Here is a 17,788-nt window from a genome sequence, read left to right as displayed (position 1 = left end):
TCCCCATCACACGTATGGCACCATTGCAGGAAAAAATAAAAAAAAAATTAAAAAAGAAGATTTTGAGACAAAGCAACGCCTAATGCTGATTTATTCATTGCTTTGCAGGTTTGAAACTTTTGAAGTGAATAGCTTTGAACAGTTCTGTATCAACTATGCCAACGAAAAACTCCAGCAGCAGTTCAACTCGGTAAGGTCAGCTTGGAAACTTTCCATAAAACCGAGCAGAAAATGTAACTAGGCAGGTTTGTGGTGTGTCTGGCTTCTGCTCTACAGCATTCCCCTGCAGCCTGGACAGATCATGGGCATCCTTGGGATGCCCCTCTTCCAGACATTTCACTGCAGTGGTTCTGGATGTTCCTATCAAGGTGGAAAATATTGCTTAGTTGATGTATAAATGTGATCCTGGAAATGGATTTGCATGTGATCTGTGCAAAGGCTCACATATTGCTCTGAATAAGTATGAAATCTGCCTTTTTCTTGGTGCTGTTTCAATCCTAAAACAAAACCTGGGGGTTCTCATGCTGATTTCCAGTGTGAATTAAAATAAGTTATGGGTGTGGAAACCTTCCCATTAAGCATGGATTAAACCTGTGAGATGAAAACTCTGTATTAAATAACAGAATTGGAAACACTCCCCACTTTTCACTTGGACATGCCTCACAAAACCCAGAAGTGTTCCTATTTTATTAGAAACAAGCATTTACCTTCACTGGAAATGGAACCAGTAAGGAGTTTGGTTCTGCTTTGGTTGTAAGTAGGGAAAAAATACTGTTAATTTCAGGATACAGGGAAAACTTGTTAAATTTGAGCATTTAAGTATTGCAGATTAGTTTGGCCCTTTGAAGCTATATCTTATGCATGGACATGAACATTTGCAGTCTATCTAATGCATCACATAGATCACTGCTGCTAAAAATGAAAAGTAAATTATTGTATTTGCACTATTCATATCTTACTTGGTATGTCTAACTATCACTTCTGAAGCGTATAAATTCAAGCTCCAAAATGACATGTTTGAAGAGATTTTAAAAAGCTATCTTTGAAGGGAAAAAAAAAGTGCATTTGAAAAATCATTTTTTAATATGCTCTGGAGTATCTCAGAAATAGCCAGAGACAATTTATCTGCTTGGGCAGAGGTCTGAGATACGTAAGCCTTGCAAAGATTTTTTTATTATAGGTCCTTTTAAATGAGAATTTTCAATAGAAGTGCGCCCGAGTCAGTCAGATGCTGCTGCCGATACCCCTTGTGGGATGATGGGTGCGCTTTGCGGAGCCCTGCTCGCAGATGGGGACACGGGCTCCCAGCCCTGGCTGGGCTCCCAGCTTGTGAACCTGCTCCAGGTCACTGCTTTAATCAGCAGAGCAATAAAGCAGAGGAGGATTTTGGTCAGCCCGAGAGACAGATGTGTCACTGCCACGCCAGTGCATGGCTCCCGCCTCGTTGCAGTGACAGCTTCCGTCACTTTGTAGTGAAAGTCATTTCAAGCCTTATCTTTCCCTGCGCCGCGGTGTCCCAGAGTGATGGTTTTGTTCTCCTGGCCAGGAAGATGGGCTGTGTGAATGCACAGGCTGTGTGTGAGGGCCCCCAGAGCCTCTGGGGGTGCTGATGGAATGCTGAAGCCCAGCAGGGACAGGGGGAAGGGGCTGTGCTCTCTGGCTGGGCTCACACTCAGCAGCTCTGCTTTCTCCCACTCCCAGCACGTGTTTAAGCTGGAACAAGAGGAGTACATGAAGGAGGGGATCCCCTGGACACTCATAGACTTCTATGACAACCAGCCCTGCATAGACCTGATAGAGGCCAAGCTGGGCATCCTGGACCTGCTGGATGAAGAGTGCAAGGTAAAGAGGACCTCCCCCCTTTTCACCTGTGTCTTTGTCTCGGTGAAAGGTCAAAGAATGGGCTTTAATCTCTGGTGTCTTTAAAGTCTGGTGTCTTAGGTGGGTAAACATCTCCTTTCACGTGTGTTGCTGCTGTGCTCATGGCAGCAGCAGGCTTGAGTTGGGGTTTGCTTTGGTTTGGGACATTCAGAGCCTCCTGGGCAGGTGTTTTCTCCAAACCCAGGCACCTGAACTCACCCTGTGCAGCCAGTGCTCATGTGTCTGGCCTGGCTGTTCTGAGGGACAGCCTTCCAGTGAGACCTGATGTCTGTGGCATTGCCCAAAAGGAGCTGGAGCTCCTCTCAAGCCTTATTTTGTCTCAGGGGAAACCTGTCTACTTCCAACATCTCTTTAAGGCAAAACTCATTGCATTTAGTGTGCAGACTTCAGAGAGTGGTGATGTTGGAGAGCAGTTTGCTGTCTTTTGCCCCCCCCCCCCCCCTCTCTCATACCGGCCAAAGTGAAATCTTGTTTGAAATTTGAGAAGAAAAGCCAGAGTGGCAAACCTTGATGACAATCCAGAAGAAAGGCTGGGCTCCTTGTTCACACATTGCTCAGTCGTGAATAATCAAATATACTTAGGAACAGGGAATGTCAGAGGGCAGGTCTCCTTGGGAAGCTGGGATGCCTGCTTTGAAGCTCTTTGATGCTGGAGATGGATGTCCTGTGGGAAGGGGATGGGGACTGCCATCCTGCTGGGAGTGGCTGCCTTGAGGGGCATCAGCCTGGTGTTGCTGTGGGGCGACCCACGTTGTCCTCAGGAAGGGTTTCCATTGAGATTCAGTGTGTTCTGTGCCAGGGAATGTCTTTCTGACTGTGGGAGGGCCCCGAGTGCTTCTGAACAAAGGCAGGGAAGAGTGAGACAAAGTGCTGGGAGAGATGAAGTGGATAAAGGGCTGCCATTGCCAGCACAGCCAAGGTGACAAGAAGGACCCAAGGAATTCTTGTGGGGTTTGTGGGATCCGTGAGCCCAGGAGAGATTTGATGGCTCAAGAACACAAATAGCACGTTGTATCAGAGGGAAAGGGTTGGGATCCATTGTTCAGACTGGTTTCCCTGGACAAGGATGTAGCACCTGTGTTTGTCTGGAAGGAAGTTGACCTGTGAAGTGTTTGCTGCCCTCCAGGTACCAGGGCTGCCTTCCCTGTCCCAGCCTGCACATCCCACGAGCTCAGCCCTGGTCTGGGCTACAGACACTCTGGCTTTGTCTTTGGGGTGAGCCAGAGCTGGGGCTTTGCCCTTTTCAAGTCTGCTCTCACGAAATCTCCTTGAAAATGAGAACAAATTAGACTTAATTTTATGTCCTTAAAAACAACATCTCAGCCAGTGCTGGTTTGGAAGGAGGTCAGATTATTTGCTTGATATTCAACACCATTTAATCTGCTCTCTGTGCTATGAAGCCGGTTAAATTCTGCAGGCTCAAGCTGTCTTCTGGATGCTGTGAGGACCATAAGGGAAGTTTTCCTGGTGTTAGGAGTCACACCCTTGGCTCCTCTCTGGGGCACCTGGCACTGGCTGCTGCTGGTGGCATTGCTGGTGGTGACATTGCAGCTCCCATGTACCAGCAGTAGATTTACCTGGTGCTACTTTTTTAGTCCACACTTTTTTGAAAAAAAAAAACAAAACAAAAAACCCCACAAAACAAACAAACAAACAAACAAACAAACAAACAAAAAACAAAAAAAAAACCCCAACCAACCAACCAAACAAAAAAACAAAACAAACAAAAAAAAAAAAAACCCCAACCCCAAAACCCTGCAATCAAGATGTATTCCCCCACCCTTCTCATCAAATGCCAATTATCTGGGTGTTTACCTGTCAGTGGGGGATGCTGTCATTAGTCACAGGTCCTTATTACAGGCCCTGTAATCGCCTCTTTTATAACAACCTGCAAGTGTTCTCCAGATTTATGAAAATTTCAGCAAAACCTGTCAGCTGAATGCAGCAGTTTATGGATGAAAGCCTCCACCCCCATGGCAGTGTTTCAGCTCCTGGGGTGGGACCACAATAAGGTAATTACACGCCACCTTGTTAGAACCTAGCAGACGATGAAAACACTCTGGGACGTGAAATGGCACCAGGGGAATATTTGGTATGTAATGAAGCATTAGTGCAAATGCAGAGGGTTTGTCACTAATGTTCTCACTTCACAGTATGGGGTTTTTTTAAATCCCTAATGTGTGGTTGGAGAGGAGGTGGCTGGGTATGTGCTGAAGCAGTTCAGGAAGTGTAGGTCATAGCAGAGTCTTGTTGCTGTTTAGGGAAAGCTTGACGTAAGAATTGGCACTGAAAGAGAGGGCTCTTGAACTGGGGTTGGGGTGTTAAGGACTAAACCTGCCTCCTGAAAGCTACTGAGAAAAAGCCTACTTCTTAAAACAGACTTTAGCATATAGAATTGTGGAATCACAGAATCACAGAATGGTTTGGGGTTGACCTTAAAGATCATCCTGCTCCACCCCCTGCTCCACCCCTTCCACTGTCCCAGGCTGCTCCAAGCCCAGTCCAGCCTGGCCTTGTACACCCCTCCTCTCACAGGTGACAATTCCTTTCCAGTACCCCATCTAACCCTGCACCCTGCAGGGGGAAGCCATTCCCTCTTGTCCTGTCACTCCATGTCTTTGTGAAAAATCCCCCTCCAGAGGGGAGATGTTTATGTTTGGGTTTTTAAAAACAGCTTTGTAGTACAGGAGTTGGAAGCTGTTCTAGAATTATTAAGGTTGGAGGGAAGGTGGGAAAGGGTGGAAGGGCATCCAGGAGAAACTCCCTTGGTGAGCTGTGCAGGGTGGGTGCAGTCACCGTGGGGCCAAGGGGGAAATAATCTGGGAAAGGAGTAGAGCCTGTCAGAAGGAACGAAAGATGGAGGCTGTCTTCTCCAAATCCCGTTCTGGGAAGATTGCTTGGATATCTGGAATAGATTTAGGGTATGGTTGCACTTGTGGAGGGAGTTACTTTGAAGGAGGGGACAGCACACTTTGGAAAACTTTGAATTCTGAGGAGACATGTGGGATGACTTGCACTCTCTGAAGAGGAGCAGCCAGTTGGGGTTGGTTTTCCAAGGAATTTAGGTTATCCTTAGAGGAAACAGAGAGCCCTCAGAAATGCAGTTGAGCCTCTGTCAAAGCTGGGTGAGCTGTCCTGTTTTCAGACTGAAGGTACATGGCATGTGGGCGTGCTGCCTGTCTTTCAGCACTTTCTTAGTGCCTTGGACAGTGCTCCCTGGCACAGGGTGGCATTTTGGGGGCTGTCCTGTGCAGGGCCAGGAGTTGGACATTGCTGATCTTTATGGGTCCCTTCCAGCTCGGGATAATCAGTGGTTCTGTGGTTCTGTTTGGGAATACAGTCAGAAGTTACCATGGGTGCCCAGGTTTCTCCATAAGGTGTCCTGCTACCTCACTGTTTCCTTGCTTCTGCCCTGGCATGGGAGGGAGAATGAAAAAATTAATGAAAAAACAAGTGTCCATTTCCCTTAAGTACTACCAAAAGGGTTCAGTCAAGAGCAGGCTGATGGGGAAGGCCCACTTGTCAGAGTTGTCATCGTTGTCCAAGATTTGTGAGGGATCTTTCTGCTGGTGGAGCAGCCTGACCCTGAGGCTGCCGGGGGGGAATTGTGTCTCACCAATATCCCCAAGTCCCTCACGTTCCTGAGCTGCTCTGTGGCTCCACACTGAGTTCCATGGCACGCTGCCACTGTGTCATGCTGCTGATGTGCCAAATGCATTTCCTAGTGCTGTTCAGGAGGTGCCCTTGGACCTTTGCTGTGTGCTTCTGTCGAGAGCCAGGAGCGCTGCCCTCCCCTCCTGCCCACTGCTTTTGCACCCCGCCTGTCTCCGTGCATCGCTGCGGACCTGGGGATCTGAGCAAATGTGTTTTCCTTGTCTGGACTCGTTAGGGTTTTGGACATCAGGAATTAGCACATGGCCTTCCTGTCCCAGGGGATTTCTGCTCCACGAGCAGAGGTTGGACCCCTGGGCTTTCCTCTGGGGCGGGCAGAGCAGAGCAGCCTCCCCGACGTCACGCTGTCAGCTCTGATGACTTCAAAGTCAGGCACATCACTTGCAGGGGAACGTGTTTCTGGAGTGTTTCTGCAGAGGCAGCCCACGCTCTTTTCAGGCTTTAACTCGTATTGGAGTGCTAAGGAGTAAAGAAACAAAATGTGAGTAGTTCCTACTGTGTTTTCCGAGGGTTGGTTTTCAGATCACTAGGTCTGGATCACAGAATACCTGAATGGTTTTGGTGGGAAGGCAGCTTGGAGCTCATCCACTCCCATCCCTGCCATGGGCATGGACGCCTTCCGCTGTCCCAGGCTGCCCCAAGCCCCATCCAACCTGGCGTTGGACACTTCCAGGGGTGGAGCAGACACAGCTTTGCTGAGTAACCTGTGCCAGACCCTCACAGGGAGGAATTTCTTCCTAATATCTAATCTAAATCTACCCTCCTTCACCTTTAACCACCTTTGTTTCTTCTATCCACTTAACTGTCCTTCTGTTGGAGGTCGTGGTGGAGGGAGTCTCAGCCTTTAGTCCAGGTGGTCCCAAGCATCTCCTCAGCCCTGGCTGTGGGTTCTTGGTGCTGGGATGCAGAATAGATCCTGTGGGCTGGCCCTGGCTGCAGTGCGTGTGATTGTGGTTGCAGGAGCTCCTGGCAGCACCAGGGACAGTGGATCCAGGGGAGGAGGGACCCTGCTTGTGACAGGGGGGGACAGAGGAGCACAGGCAGTGACCTTGTGCAATTCCCAGTATCAGCTTTATCCTGTTCAAAGATTCCCTACAAAACTTGCAAGGCAGTCGCTTTTCTTCTTCCCCATCTCCTAAAAAAAGGTGAGATCGCCCATAAATAACTTTCTCAGTTGCTCTAAGGGCCTCAAACTGCCAAGGTAACGCCAAAAGCTGTTATAATAGTAGAGATAATGGCCTCCTTAATTTTTATCTTTGGAACTTGGTCCCTATCAGGTGCTTCCCAGGCAGCTAAAAATACCCAGGCTGCAGGACGGTGAGCAGGGTTATGGCAAACCCTCTTTCTGGGAGGCAGGAGTGATGCCTTTGAAGTTTAACTCTGAGATAAGAAGGCTTTTCAGCAAGGTGGATGCCCTGGAAGAGAGCTGGTGCAGGATAAATCTGGCTCAGGGTGGCTGCAGTGCTCCTGCTCTGCACCTGTGACTTAGTCCTGTGCAGGAGGCACCCAGTGATACCTCCAGAAAGGATGCTTTTGCATGCAAATATTAAATATCACCCATGAAAAGAAATGCATCTACATTTATATAACCCCATCGTTTAAACATGCAAGTCTTACCTTGCATAAATAAAATATGTATATAATTGCATAGCTAAGTGCCTTTCAATATTTATATATAGCCTGTGTTATTTCTGTGTGTATCCATAATTGGCTAAACTTAAAAATTGTAAAGTATAAACAAATGTGGGAGAGCGCAGCTTGTGTGAATGGCTGCTGCATTTAATTCACCCTCATTACAGGGATTGGCAGGAGATGCTTCTCCCTGTGTTCAGAGCCCTTCTGGTGTGTTTTGGTTTGCTGTCATGAAATCAAAGGCTGTTTCAGAGCAGCATAAAGAAATATTCCTCACCTGTCTCATGTTTTCCATCTTCCTGTTCTGCGTCCCTATTTCCTCTGTCATTTTTCATATAAAGGCCTGTGTAAAGTCCTGATGGATGATCAAGAGCTCTCACTGTTGCTGGATGGTTGTTCTGTGGTTTCTAGGCTTTGTCCCATCTGAGTTTAAATATTGACTGAGACTTTTCTTCTGAACCATTGCTTTTTCTAACCTAAATATCCAATTATACTTTTTTTTTTTTTAATGTATGTGTGTGTTTGTGCAGCCACTGCTGTGCTCCCAGCATTTCATGGGATGGGGATGAACCCCATCACAGGTGGCTCTCAGACCCCAAGAGGAACAATCTCACTGTTATATAAACCAGAACCTCATGTGTGTGGTCTCATGTGGCAGTTTCTGGAAGTTATTCCATCACCTAAAACAGCATTAAAAAAATTAATATTGGCGCCTGAGTAGTTAATGTATCGTTAATTGTAAAAATACTTCCTTATTATTTCTGTTTTAATTAGTGGGGTTTTTTTGTTGTTGTTGTTTGGGGGGTTTTGTGTGTGTGTGTATGTATGTATGTATGTATGTATGTATGTATGTATGTATTTGGGGTTTTGTTTCATTTTGGGTTTTCTTTCATTCTGGGTTTGTTTCTGTTGGGACTTTTTGTTTTTTGCAGGGGGAGGTTTAGGGATTTTGGGGTTTTTGGTTTGGTTTAGTTTGATTTTGTTTTTGCTTGTTTGTTTGTGTTTTCTGTTTGTTTCGTTTCAGGGTTTGTGGATGCTTTTTTGTTTGCTTCTTTTGGGGGAGAGATTTGGGGTTTTGTTAGTTTTTTGTTTGGTTTTGTTTGTTTTTGTGGCTGTTTTGGTTTTTGTTTGGTTGGTTTTTTGTGTGTTTTTTCTTTGTTTTAGGTTTTATGGGTGCTTTTTTGTTTTGCTTTTCAGTGTTTTGGTTTTTGTTTGGTTTTTTATGGTTTTTCTTTGTTTATTTTTGTTTTGTTTCAGGATTTGTGGGTGCTTTTTTGTTTTGGGGTGTTTTTTTTGTTTTGGTTTGGTTTTTGTTTATTTTTTTATTTGTTTGGTTCATTTTGTCATTTTGTTCTTTTATTTCCTGCAAGAGCCATTCCAGCTGCCGGAACAGAACCAATATTTGGGTGTTTTCAGCTGTAAACACTTGTTTTGTTGTTGTGGGGTTTTGTTTGTTCTTGTTTTACTTCAGGGTTTTTGGGTATTTTTTGTTTTGTACTGGGATGTGGGTTTTGTTTGTTTTTTTGGTTGTTTGGTCCGTTTTGTTGGTTCGTTTTGCCTTTTTTTTTATTTCCTGCAAGAGCCGTTACAGCTGACGGAACAAAACCAAGATTTGGGTGTTTCCTGCTGGAAATGCTGTTGTGGGTTTTTGTTTGTTTTTGTTTTGTTTCAGGGTTTGTGGGTGTTTTTTGTTTTGTTTTGGGGTGTGTTTTGTTTGGTTTTTTTATGTTTGTTTGGTCCATTTTGTTGGTTCATTTTGCCTTTTTTATTTCCTGCAAGAGCCGTTCCAGCTGACGGAAGAGAACCAAGATTTGTGTGTTTCCTGCTGGAAACGCTGTTTTGTTGTTGTGGGTTTTTGTCTGGGCTTTTTTTTTTTTTTTGTTTATTTTGGGTTGTGTTTTTGTTTGTTTTGTTTGTTTGGTCTGTTTTGTTGGTTTGTTTTTTCCTTTTTTTTTTTTTCCTGCAAGAGCCGTTCTGTCTTCCGGAACAGAACCAAGATTTGTGTGTTTCCTGCTGGAAACGCAGTTTTGGTGTGTTTGTCACCAAAGTAGGTGACCACAGAGCAGCACCTGGGCCTGGCAGTGTCCCCTTTGTCCCCTTTGCAGGTGCCCAAGGGCACGGACCAGAACTGGGCGCAGAAGCTGTACGACCGCCACGGCGCCAGCCAGCACTTCCAGAAGCCGCGTATGTCCAACACCTCCTTCATCGTGCTGCACTTCGCCGACAAGGTGCGCAGCAGGGCAGGACAGCCTCCTGCAGCACCGTAAATCAGGGCAGAGCCCCGTGAGCTGCCCCTCGGCGCATCGAGGGTGGTGGTTGTGGCTCAGGTGCTCAAATCTGGGTCAGCCCCGAGGGCTTCAGCCTGTTGGTTGTGGCTCTGGGCTGTGAGTTGTGGGTTCTGGAGGAGAGAAAAATCCTCTTTCCCAAAGCTGTGGGGAAAGGGGTTTCTGTAAGGGCAGCTTGGCAGAAAATGTCCTTGTTTTAGAAGAGCAGGAGCTGTGAGTGCCAGCAAGGCACAGTGCAGGGAGGAGGTGAGATGTGATCCCAGGCAGATCCCACCTTTGTGAGGGAGAAGATACCAACTGTGGCACTAAACCAAATCCCAGTGCCTGGTGTGCTGGGGTCTTGTCCATAGACTCTGGCTTCACTGAAGCCCTGATGTGACAAATGTTACAGCAAACAGGAATCTCAAAAGCTTGAAGTTAACCCAAACACACATTTGTTAGGAAAAAATTAAAAAGATCAACCCTGGCATGTGTCTGAGGAGCTGGACAATATCCAGGTGCTGTGATGCCCTACAGGTGCTTCCCCTAACCAGGTTGTCCTTGATTCCAGAGGCCCTCACCATGGCAAATGTTGATACTCACCTTTCCTCAGGCAGGTGGTTTTGCATATGGATCCTTCATGAACAATATTTCTTAGCAAGTTTTTCTCATTTTTTAATATGAAAAAAAGATAAATTTTCTTTTGTTGTCTCTAATGTATTTTTAAGTTTTTTTTTTTTAAATTCCTTTGCATCCCACTCCTCTGCAATTTCAAAACCCAAGAGACCTACAAGAGACTTAGGCAGGGCATATTTTGAGGTTTATTGATTAACTTAGAAGGAGTTGAAGAGTGAACAGAAGAGCATGTAGAGTTACTGATGATCCTTGCAATTTTTACCCCTGACTTCCATACACAGCAATTTAATGGCTAGGAAACAATCTGTGTTTCCTAGTAAGGATTTTGCTTTCACCCAGATGCACTTTGATAAAAAGTGACCTTTAAATTCCAGTTGTTCCTTTCCCCTCTCAGGGTTTTGGGGTGAGCTCCTGACAGCAGGGGAGTGGTGGGAGCACCTTGTCTTCGTGTGTTGGACTTGTGCCTCTGAGCTTCTTCCCTTTGTGTCCTGGCAGGTGGAGTACCAGAGCGAGGGCTTTCTGGAGAAGAACAGGGACACCGTGTACGAGGAGCAGATCAACATCCTGAAAGCCAGCCAGGTAAAAGGAGCAGCAGGTCAGGGCAGGAGCTGAGCTGAGCATCCCTGTGCCACGCCTGGCTCAGGGTGTGACCCTGCTGCACTGACAGCCACCAGAGACCCAAACCAGTGGGGTGTGGAGCAGGGAAAAAGGATGGGGAGAGGAGGGTGCTCAGGGTTACACCCACTGGATGCATGGATGTGGGTGGTTGTCTGCCTTCCTTCACCCTGGTGTTGGTGTCCTGTCAGGATGCATCGCAGAAGTGGTTTCCAAACCTGCTGATCCTCTTCTTTTTTCGGTCACCAAGGGCCAAAATTAGGAGCAGATAGTTTTTGGGCACTGTGCATCCCACTTAGCTCTTGCTTGGAGCTCCCCACCCATCACTGAATCACCCATCAACCACAGAATCACTGGATGATTTGGGTTGGAAGAGAATTTAGGGATCATCTTGTTCCAGCCCCCCGCCATGGGACACCTTGCACTAGACCAGGATGGTCAAAAGCATGGGGATCTGGGGTTAAAAGCCACTGTCACCAGCATGGTTTGTACATTGTGGGTAGCCTTGCTGGTCCTATCCCCCTTCTGTGTGAAAATAGCTGTTCCTGTTATCTGTAATCTGGCATACTTGTCCCCGTGACTTCTAATTACTTCAATAATTACTGTGCAAAAACTGGAGTTAATATGTAATGCTGGAACTGTAACATGAACTCTGAGACACTCCAGCTGCTGTGGAGCTGTTTTACACCACTGCCAAAGTGTAACTTTAACAAATTAACAGACACTAATGATCACTCTTGGTGTCACTTGTCTTTTACAAGGTTTTGTGCCTGTACCTTCCCTCTCCCGAGTGTTGTACAAACAACTTGTCAACATCTCATTGCACCAGGTGCCAGCAGGGATGTATTGACTGACTTTGAATGCCAGGTCTCCTGGTAAAGGCTTTTTTGGCTCTTGCTGTTTAAAATTTCCTGTGTGCTGTGGATTTGGTGGGATGTTGGAAGCAGAAGAGCTGTGGGGGTCTGAAGGCTTTGGAGTGGGTCATGCCTGCAGTAAACGAGCATTTGACAGTGGGCTCCAAGCTGGAGATTTTACAGTTTTCTATATAAATTGAGTAGATTTTTCACTGGCTTCCTGTACCATACTCCTGCTCTCTGTGGGCATTTGGGTAGGTTGGGTTAAAAGTGTCAATAGCACAGGCGGCTAAGGAATTTCAGATCCTTGTTGTTTTAAAACCAGACCAAAAGTTCTTCCCTGCAGCTTTGAGTCTTTCATTGTCAATTAATGAGCTGAAACCTTAAACAACCCCATCTCTCCCAGAAGCTGCTTTTATTAAGCAGTTAGTGTGAAAATGCAAAGCCCAACTCACCATCCAGCAGCCGAAATCCAGGCTGTGTGACTCTGGGGCACCATTGCTGCTCCAACCCCTGAGTGTGCTTTAAGGAAGGAGTTCATTTGCTTTCCTCCAAACCATTTCAAAGCCTTCCACAGCATAGGCCAGCATGTTTTGGTTTGGGTTTTTTTTTTTTTTTTTTTTCATTACAAGTTTTGAAGGCCTGCATGTTGCAAGCAAAAGTGTGTCATATTCAAACTTCTCTTTGTGACACCCTTGGGTGTGCTGCTGGCTGTGACCTTCTAAATGACACCCTGAATAAGGAGTGGGATGAAGGGAGGTGGAGGAAACATTATTTTTAGGAGGAGTTTGTTCCTGTCAAAGTTAGAAGAGATGAGAATGGGAAATTATTTAAGTGTTGTCAGTGCCTTGGCCTGTTTCACAGCAAGGAATTCACGTGAAGATGGCAAGATGAGCAATTTTCTCATCCATGGTAGTAGTTGTGAAATTAATAACGATGAAGCTGAGCTTTAATAATGCCCAAATCAAAAGCTCTGCATGTTCAGGAAGCTTCCCAGGGAAAAACTGGGCATGATTAGAGCTCATTAGAAATGCCAGGTAACCTCCAGGAATAGTTGATGCTCTATGATGAATTATTTAGCCAGTGCTGAACTTGCTGTTGGAGTCAGTGCTGCAGAACTGGCAGTGTCTGATAAGGATTTCTGCTTGACTGTTTGGTGTAGAGGAGAGAGTGTATCTCATTGGAGTAGTGTGGTGTGGAGTGGTGGAGACTCTGGAAATCCTTCCCTAAAAACACAGATGTAAAATAAAGGCTCTCTTGCCATATGTAGGGACCACAATATAATATCAGAGCCGGCTGGACTTTGTTTAATAGCTGAGTTGGAGAGGATAATAAATTCCATCCAGTGTCATCCCTGCCCCTTCTACTATCCCAGGTTGCTCCAAGCCCTGTCCAACGTGGCCTTGGATGCTTCCGGAGATGGGGCAGCCACATGTGCCCTGACACAGCCCAAAACACTCTGAAATTCACTTGGGTCTGAGAACCTTTGGGAGATAGGTTGTTGAATTTCTGCCTTTAACCCCCATTTACTCCCATTCCCCTAACAACATGGGAGCAGTGGCTTGTATCAGCCTGTGCTGATGCCGTGCTGGTCTGGAAGAAGAGCAGTGGGAGCATTGTGACATTGCTCTCCCAAATCCTTCAACACCTTGTGATCTGCTCTTGCTGCCCCTAACCCCTGTTTGCCAGCAGATTGTTACCCTGGTATTTTTGCTTCTTGCCTGCCATTTGCCCTCCAGGGCTATAAACAATAAAAAACAATTTTGTATTGCTGTAAAAGGTAACCTGGTCTCTCTGAACCAGCAAAAGCAGAAGTGACAGTGCTGACTCTGCTATTCAAATGTGTAAATTTAACTAAAGCTCACATTTGTGCTGCGAGGACTTTGTCCTGTCCTCAGGATCAGGCTGGCACACAGCATTCCCTACTTTCTTCTTTACATTCCCACTAAAGCAGCACAGAGGGCAAGGGGAACACTGAATTTAACACAGCAATGACCTGGGCACCTCCCTGCCAGCAAGCCATCGCTGATGAAGCACTCCCACCAAGGCAGAACTGCCTTCTGCTAATTAGAATGCAATTACTGCCATCAACAAGATGGTGAGAGAGACTTTATAAAGCGTTTAATTAGTTCTGTAAGCCCTGGTCAGCTAAAACAGTTGAGAGCTGATGTTCTTTGAATTAAGGGAAATTATTTGAATGCTGATTGAAGGCATAAGGGCATGCTGTGAAGGTATTATTTTCTAGGTCTCTGTAATTACAAATAATGCACCAGTGGCTTTGACCCTGCCAGCTGGGGAGGAGGGATCTGTCCCTCTTGCTTATGCCCCAGAATGGCTCCTGCTAGAGATGGTCCCAGTTCCACCAGGTTTGCCTCATGCAAGCTGAGAGCTTGGCTCTGAGATCCTTCCCCAGGAACAAACACTGCTGTTATTAATACCAAATGGATGGAGAGAGCAGTGGCACTCCCAGCTGTGTTGAGAAGATATTTTGAAACCCCAAATTACATCCAGAGGCTTTACCACATTGTCAGGTGTGAGGCAGTAATGCAGAGCCTGTGTTGGATATATCTTCATTAGTATATATGTGTCATCCATACCTCCTGTGCTTGCAGGAGTCACAGCATCCCAGATGGTGTTGTGTCACCATAACAATTGTTAGGATGTGGTTTTTAGGGATAGAGGGCCAGGTGAAGGAGGGGAGAGCCTTTATTGTGACAGGAGTTGAGTGAGCTGCAGAGATAGCGTGAAAGCTGAGTGTGAAGCAGATCCTTAGCTAGCGCAGTCATGGAGCCTGCAATAAATTTGCTCATGTAATGCAAATAATTTCCTTCCCACAGTGTTGTTGAGGCTGCTGTCCTAACAAGCTGTGAGAACATCCCACAGGACAGGGCTGGAAATGTTCCTGTCTCAGCCCAGGGATGTGGCAGAGAGCCAGGCAGCCCTTCACAGCACAGGGCTGCTGCTTATGTCTAAAAAATGGTAAACCACAGCACTCTTCCTGGGATCTTAATGGAAATACAACCAGGCTGGGCTTTTGGGTGGAGCCTGAGGTGGGGGCAAGAGTGCTAGGCAGCTGCCAGTGCCTTGTGCTGGTGGTTTTGGGGTGGGTGTGTTGGGCATGGTGTGCCATGGATGTGGGGAATGTGGTTCTGTCCCTCAGGTGCCCCAGCATCCCTGCTGCTGGGGGACACTGTGGGTGCTTTGGCAGGAGCCCAGCTCAGCTGGTGATACATGACATCCCACCTGCTGACAGAGAGGGTTTTTTTACATTTAAGTAATGCAAGTGCAGCTGTGGCAGTAGCCAGTGTGTGGGTGTGTAGATGGATTCAATATGTGAAAATTCGACAGGCTTGCTAACCAGACCAGATTTATGGTGGCTTACTTAATATTCAGGTTCCCCAACCTAATGTAAATCTGAATATTCTGCCTCCTAAATAATAATAATAATAAAGGCATTAACTGCCTTTGCCAGCTCACCTGTTGTTTGTGAAGCAGAAATGTTGCTGCTGGCTTGCCAGCAATCCCAGGCTTATGATCTGTTGAGCTAGATGTGGTGCTTGCAGGGTTGTGGGATGGTGGTGCTACCCTGAAAGGTGGGTCATTAGGGAGGAAGTGTTTGTGTCCCTTAATTTTTTGAAAAGCAAGGGTGCCTCCGGGGCTGTGGTGGGGCCTGGCTGCAGCCTGTGCTCACAGGAGATCCTATTCCTAGGTTATGTGCTGTGTAGCAGCATCCTTGCTGGGGCAGGGCTGCATAAACACCCTGAAACAAAGCCTTGGGAGCAAGAGTCACCTCCTGTCCAGGAGGTTTTGTGCCTTGGCAAGACCTCAGCAATCCAGCCTCCTTTCTTTTTAGGTTAGTTTGATTTAATGTGCATGTTTCAAGGTTTCATGACCTGCAGCACAGAATGGTCAGCTGTCCTGCTGACATGGTTCATGTAGACATCTCTTCTTGCTTTCACTTTCTTGCCCTTTTTCCCCTTTCAGGTTTAGGATGGGTGAGAAATGACCTGAGCAATGGGAGCTGGGTGGGTTCATTCCCCAGCAGGAAGGGCCAGAAGTGCTCAAGTGTTGCCTTTTGTTTCAGTATCAGATGGTAGCAGACTTATTCCAGGAGGAGAAGGATGCCGTGCCCACCACTGCTGTGGCAAAGAGAACGCCCCGGATCAACGTGCGCTCTGCCAAGCCAGCCTTCAAAGCTGCCAACAAGGAGCACAGGAAAACAGTGGGACACCAGGTAATGGGAGGCCTCAGGGAGTCAGTGACAACAGAACAATCCAGTTAATACCTTGTTGCTTCAGTTTGAAGCAGAGGTAAATAAAAAGCTGGGTGGAAAGAGACTTTCCCATGATCTCTGTGTTCAGCTGTTGTGTTTTGGATGACTTCTAGTGGTGTCTCTGGAACAGCAGGTTTGAGTAGTCTTGGCTGAAAGCAGCTGAGACATGATGGTCTGGGGAGGGTGGAGACTCTGGGATTCACTGGATGGTGTGCCAATATACTGTGGAGCCTTTAAACTGAAACAGCTTCAGGAAAGGAGCATTTCCCCACTGTGGGCAGTCAAAAAGTTCAACAGGGGCACAGAGAGGTTGTGCTGCCTCCATCCTTGGAAGTGTTTCAAAGACCCAACTGGGCAGACTCCCGAGCTTTATTGCTCCTGACTCTTTGAGCTGGAAGCCCTCAACCCCACAGTGTCTTCTCTGAATTCCCCGTATCTGGGCTGGCTCCATGGGGAGGCTCGCTCTGTGTCACTCCCACGGGTGGCTTGTGGCACTGCTGGCTGGGGCTGCAGGGTCCCAGCTCCTCCCTCCCTCCTCCAGACGAGTGGTTTTGTCTTTCAGTTCCGCAACTCCCTGCAGCTGCTGATGGAGACCCTGAACGCCACCACCCCGCACTACGTGCGCTGCATCAAGCCCAACGATGAGAAGCTCCCCTTCAAGTAAGTGGCCCTGCAGATCACAGAATCACAGAATAATGAGGTTGGAAGAGATCTCTAACATCATAGAGTCCAGCCTATGCCCTAACACCTCAACTAGACTACAGCACCAAGTGCCATGTCCAGGTTTGTTAAACACATTCAGAGATGGTGATTCCACCACCTCCCTGGGAAGAGCATTCCAGTACTTTATTACTCTTTTGGTGAAAAATTTTTCCTAATATCCAACCTCTACCTTCCCTGATGTAGCTGGAGGCTGTGTCCTCTGGTTCTGTCAGTGCTGCCCAGTGGAAGAGACCGACCCTACCTGGCTCCAACCTCCCTGCAGGAAGCTGTAGAGAGCAATAAGGTCACCCCTGAGCCTCCTCTTCTCCAGGCTAAACAGCCCCAGCTCCTTCAAACGTTCCTCACAGGGCTTGTGTTCCAAGCCCCTCTCCAGCCTTGCTGCCCTCCTCTGGATGTGCTCCAGCATCTCAACGTCCTTCCTAAGCTGAGGGGCCACAGCTGGACACAGCACTCAAGGTGTGGCCTCACCAGTGCCCATACAGGGGCAGAATGAGCTCCCTGCTCCTGCTGCCACATCATTCCTGATGCAGGCCAGGATGCCCTTGGCCTTCTTGGCCACCAGGGCACATTGCTGGCTCATATTCAACCGGCTGTCACCAGCACCCCCAGGGCCCTTTCTGCCTGAGCACTGTCCAGACACACTCTCCCCAGCTTGGAACGTTGTAGGGGGGGTTTTGTGGCGAAAATGTAGAACTCGCCACTTGGACTGATTAAACTTCACGCTGTTGGACTCTGCCCATCTATCCCACTGATCTAAGTCTCTCTGCAGAGCCCTCCTTCCTTCCAATAGATCAACACAAGCTCCCAGCTCAGTGTTGCCTGCAAATTTACTGATGAAGAACTCGGTGAACAGATATGCTCAGCTTTATGGTGGCAGGGCATGCTTTGGGCTCTTCCTCCTGCTGAAGAGCTTGCCTTTTCCATTTAATGTTGTTCCTGAAGCTGGAAGGTCTGTGTGGGTTGCTGGAGTCACCTTTTTGAGTTTCAGCATGTGGGGTTTGTGCCTCTGAAATGAAGACTAATTCAGGTTCTAATAATTCATAGATATGCTCTGCTAATAGTGAGCATCCTTGCTTTGCAGTGATAGGGTCTTCATGCAGTTTTTATCTTAGACTTGCTTTGATTTAAATAATTATAGTTCCAAACAGTGACAAGAGAAGGAAATGAAAAAGAAGAGATAAGCAGTGGGCTTGTAAAATGAACAGAAATATCTTGCTGCTTCCAAAATAAATGTAGAA

At 47.0% G+C, this 17,788-nt stretch overlaps 1 protein-coding gene across 1 annotated transcript in view; it reads left to right on the top strand.

Moving 5' to 3' along the window:
- The window catches only part of MYO5B (myosin VB), a 145,522-nt gene that overhangs the window by 66,821 nt on the left and 60,913 nt on the right, over positions 1–17,788 (top strand). Inside the window, exons 12-17 of the mRNA XM_058044585.1 lie at positions 109–190; positions 1,702–1,842; positions 9,291–9,413; positions 10,581–10,664; positions 15,639–15,788; positions 16,390–16,487. Coding sequence (XP_057900568.1) covers positions 109–190; positions 1,702–1,842; positions 9,291–9,413; positions 10,581–10,664; positions 15,639–15,788; positions 16,390–16,487 — 678 coding nt within the window. The remainder of the gene's footprint in view (positions 1–108; positions 191–1,701; positions 1,843–9,290; positions 9,414–10,580; positions 10,665–15,638; positions 15,789–16,389; positions 16,488–17,788) is intronic.

Source organism: Melospiza georgiana, chromosome Z (assembly GCF_028018845.1).
Source record: "Melospiza georgiana isolate bMelGeo1 chromosome Z, bMelGeo1.pri, whole genome shotgun sequence".
Lineage (NCBI taxonomy): Eukaryota > Metazoa > Chordata > Aves > Passeriformes > Passerellidae > Melospiza > Melospiza georgiana.
Note: the sequence above shows the minus strand (reverse complement) of the source record. Positions and strands in the feature narration are given on the sequence as shown.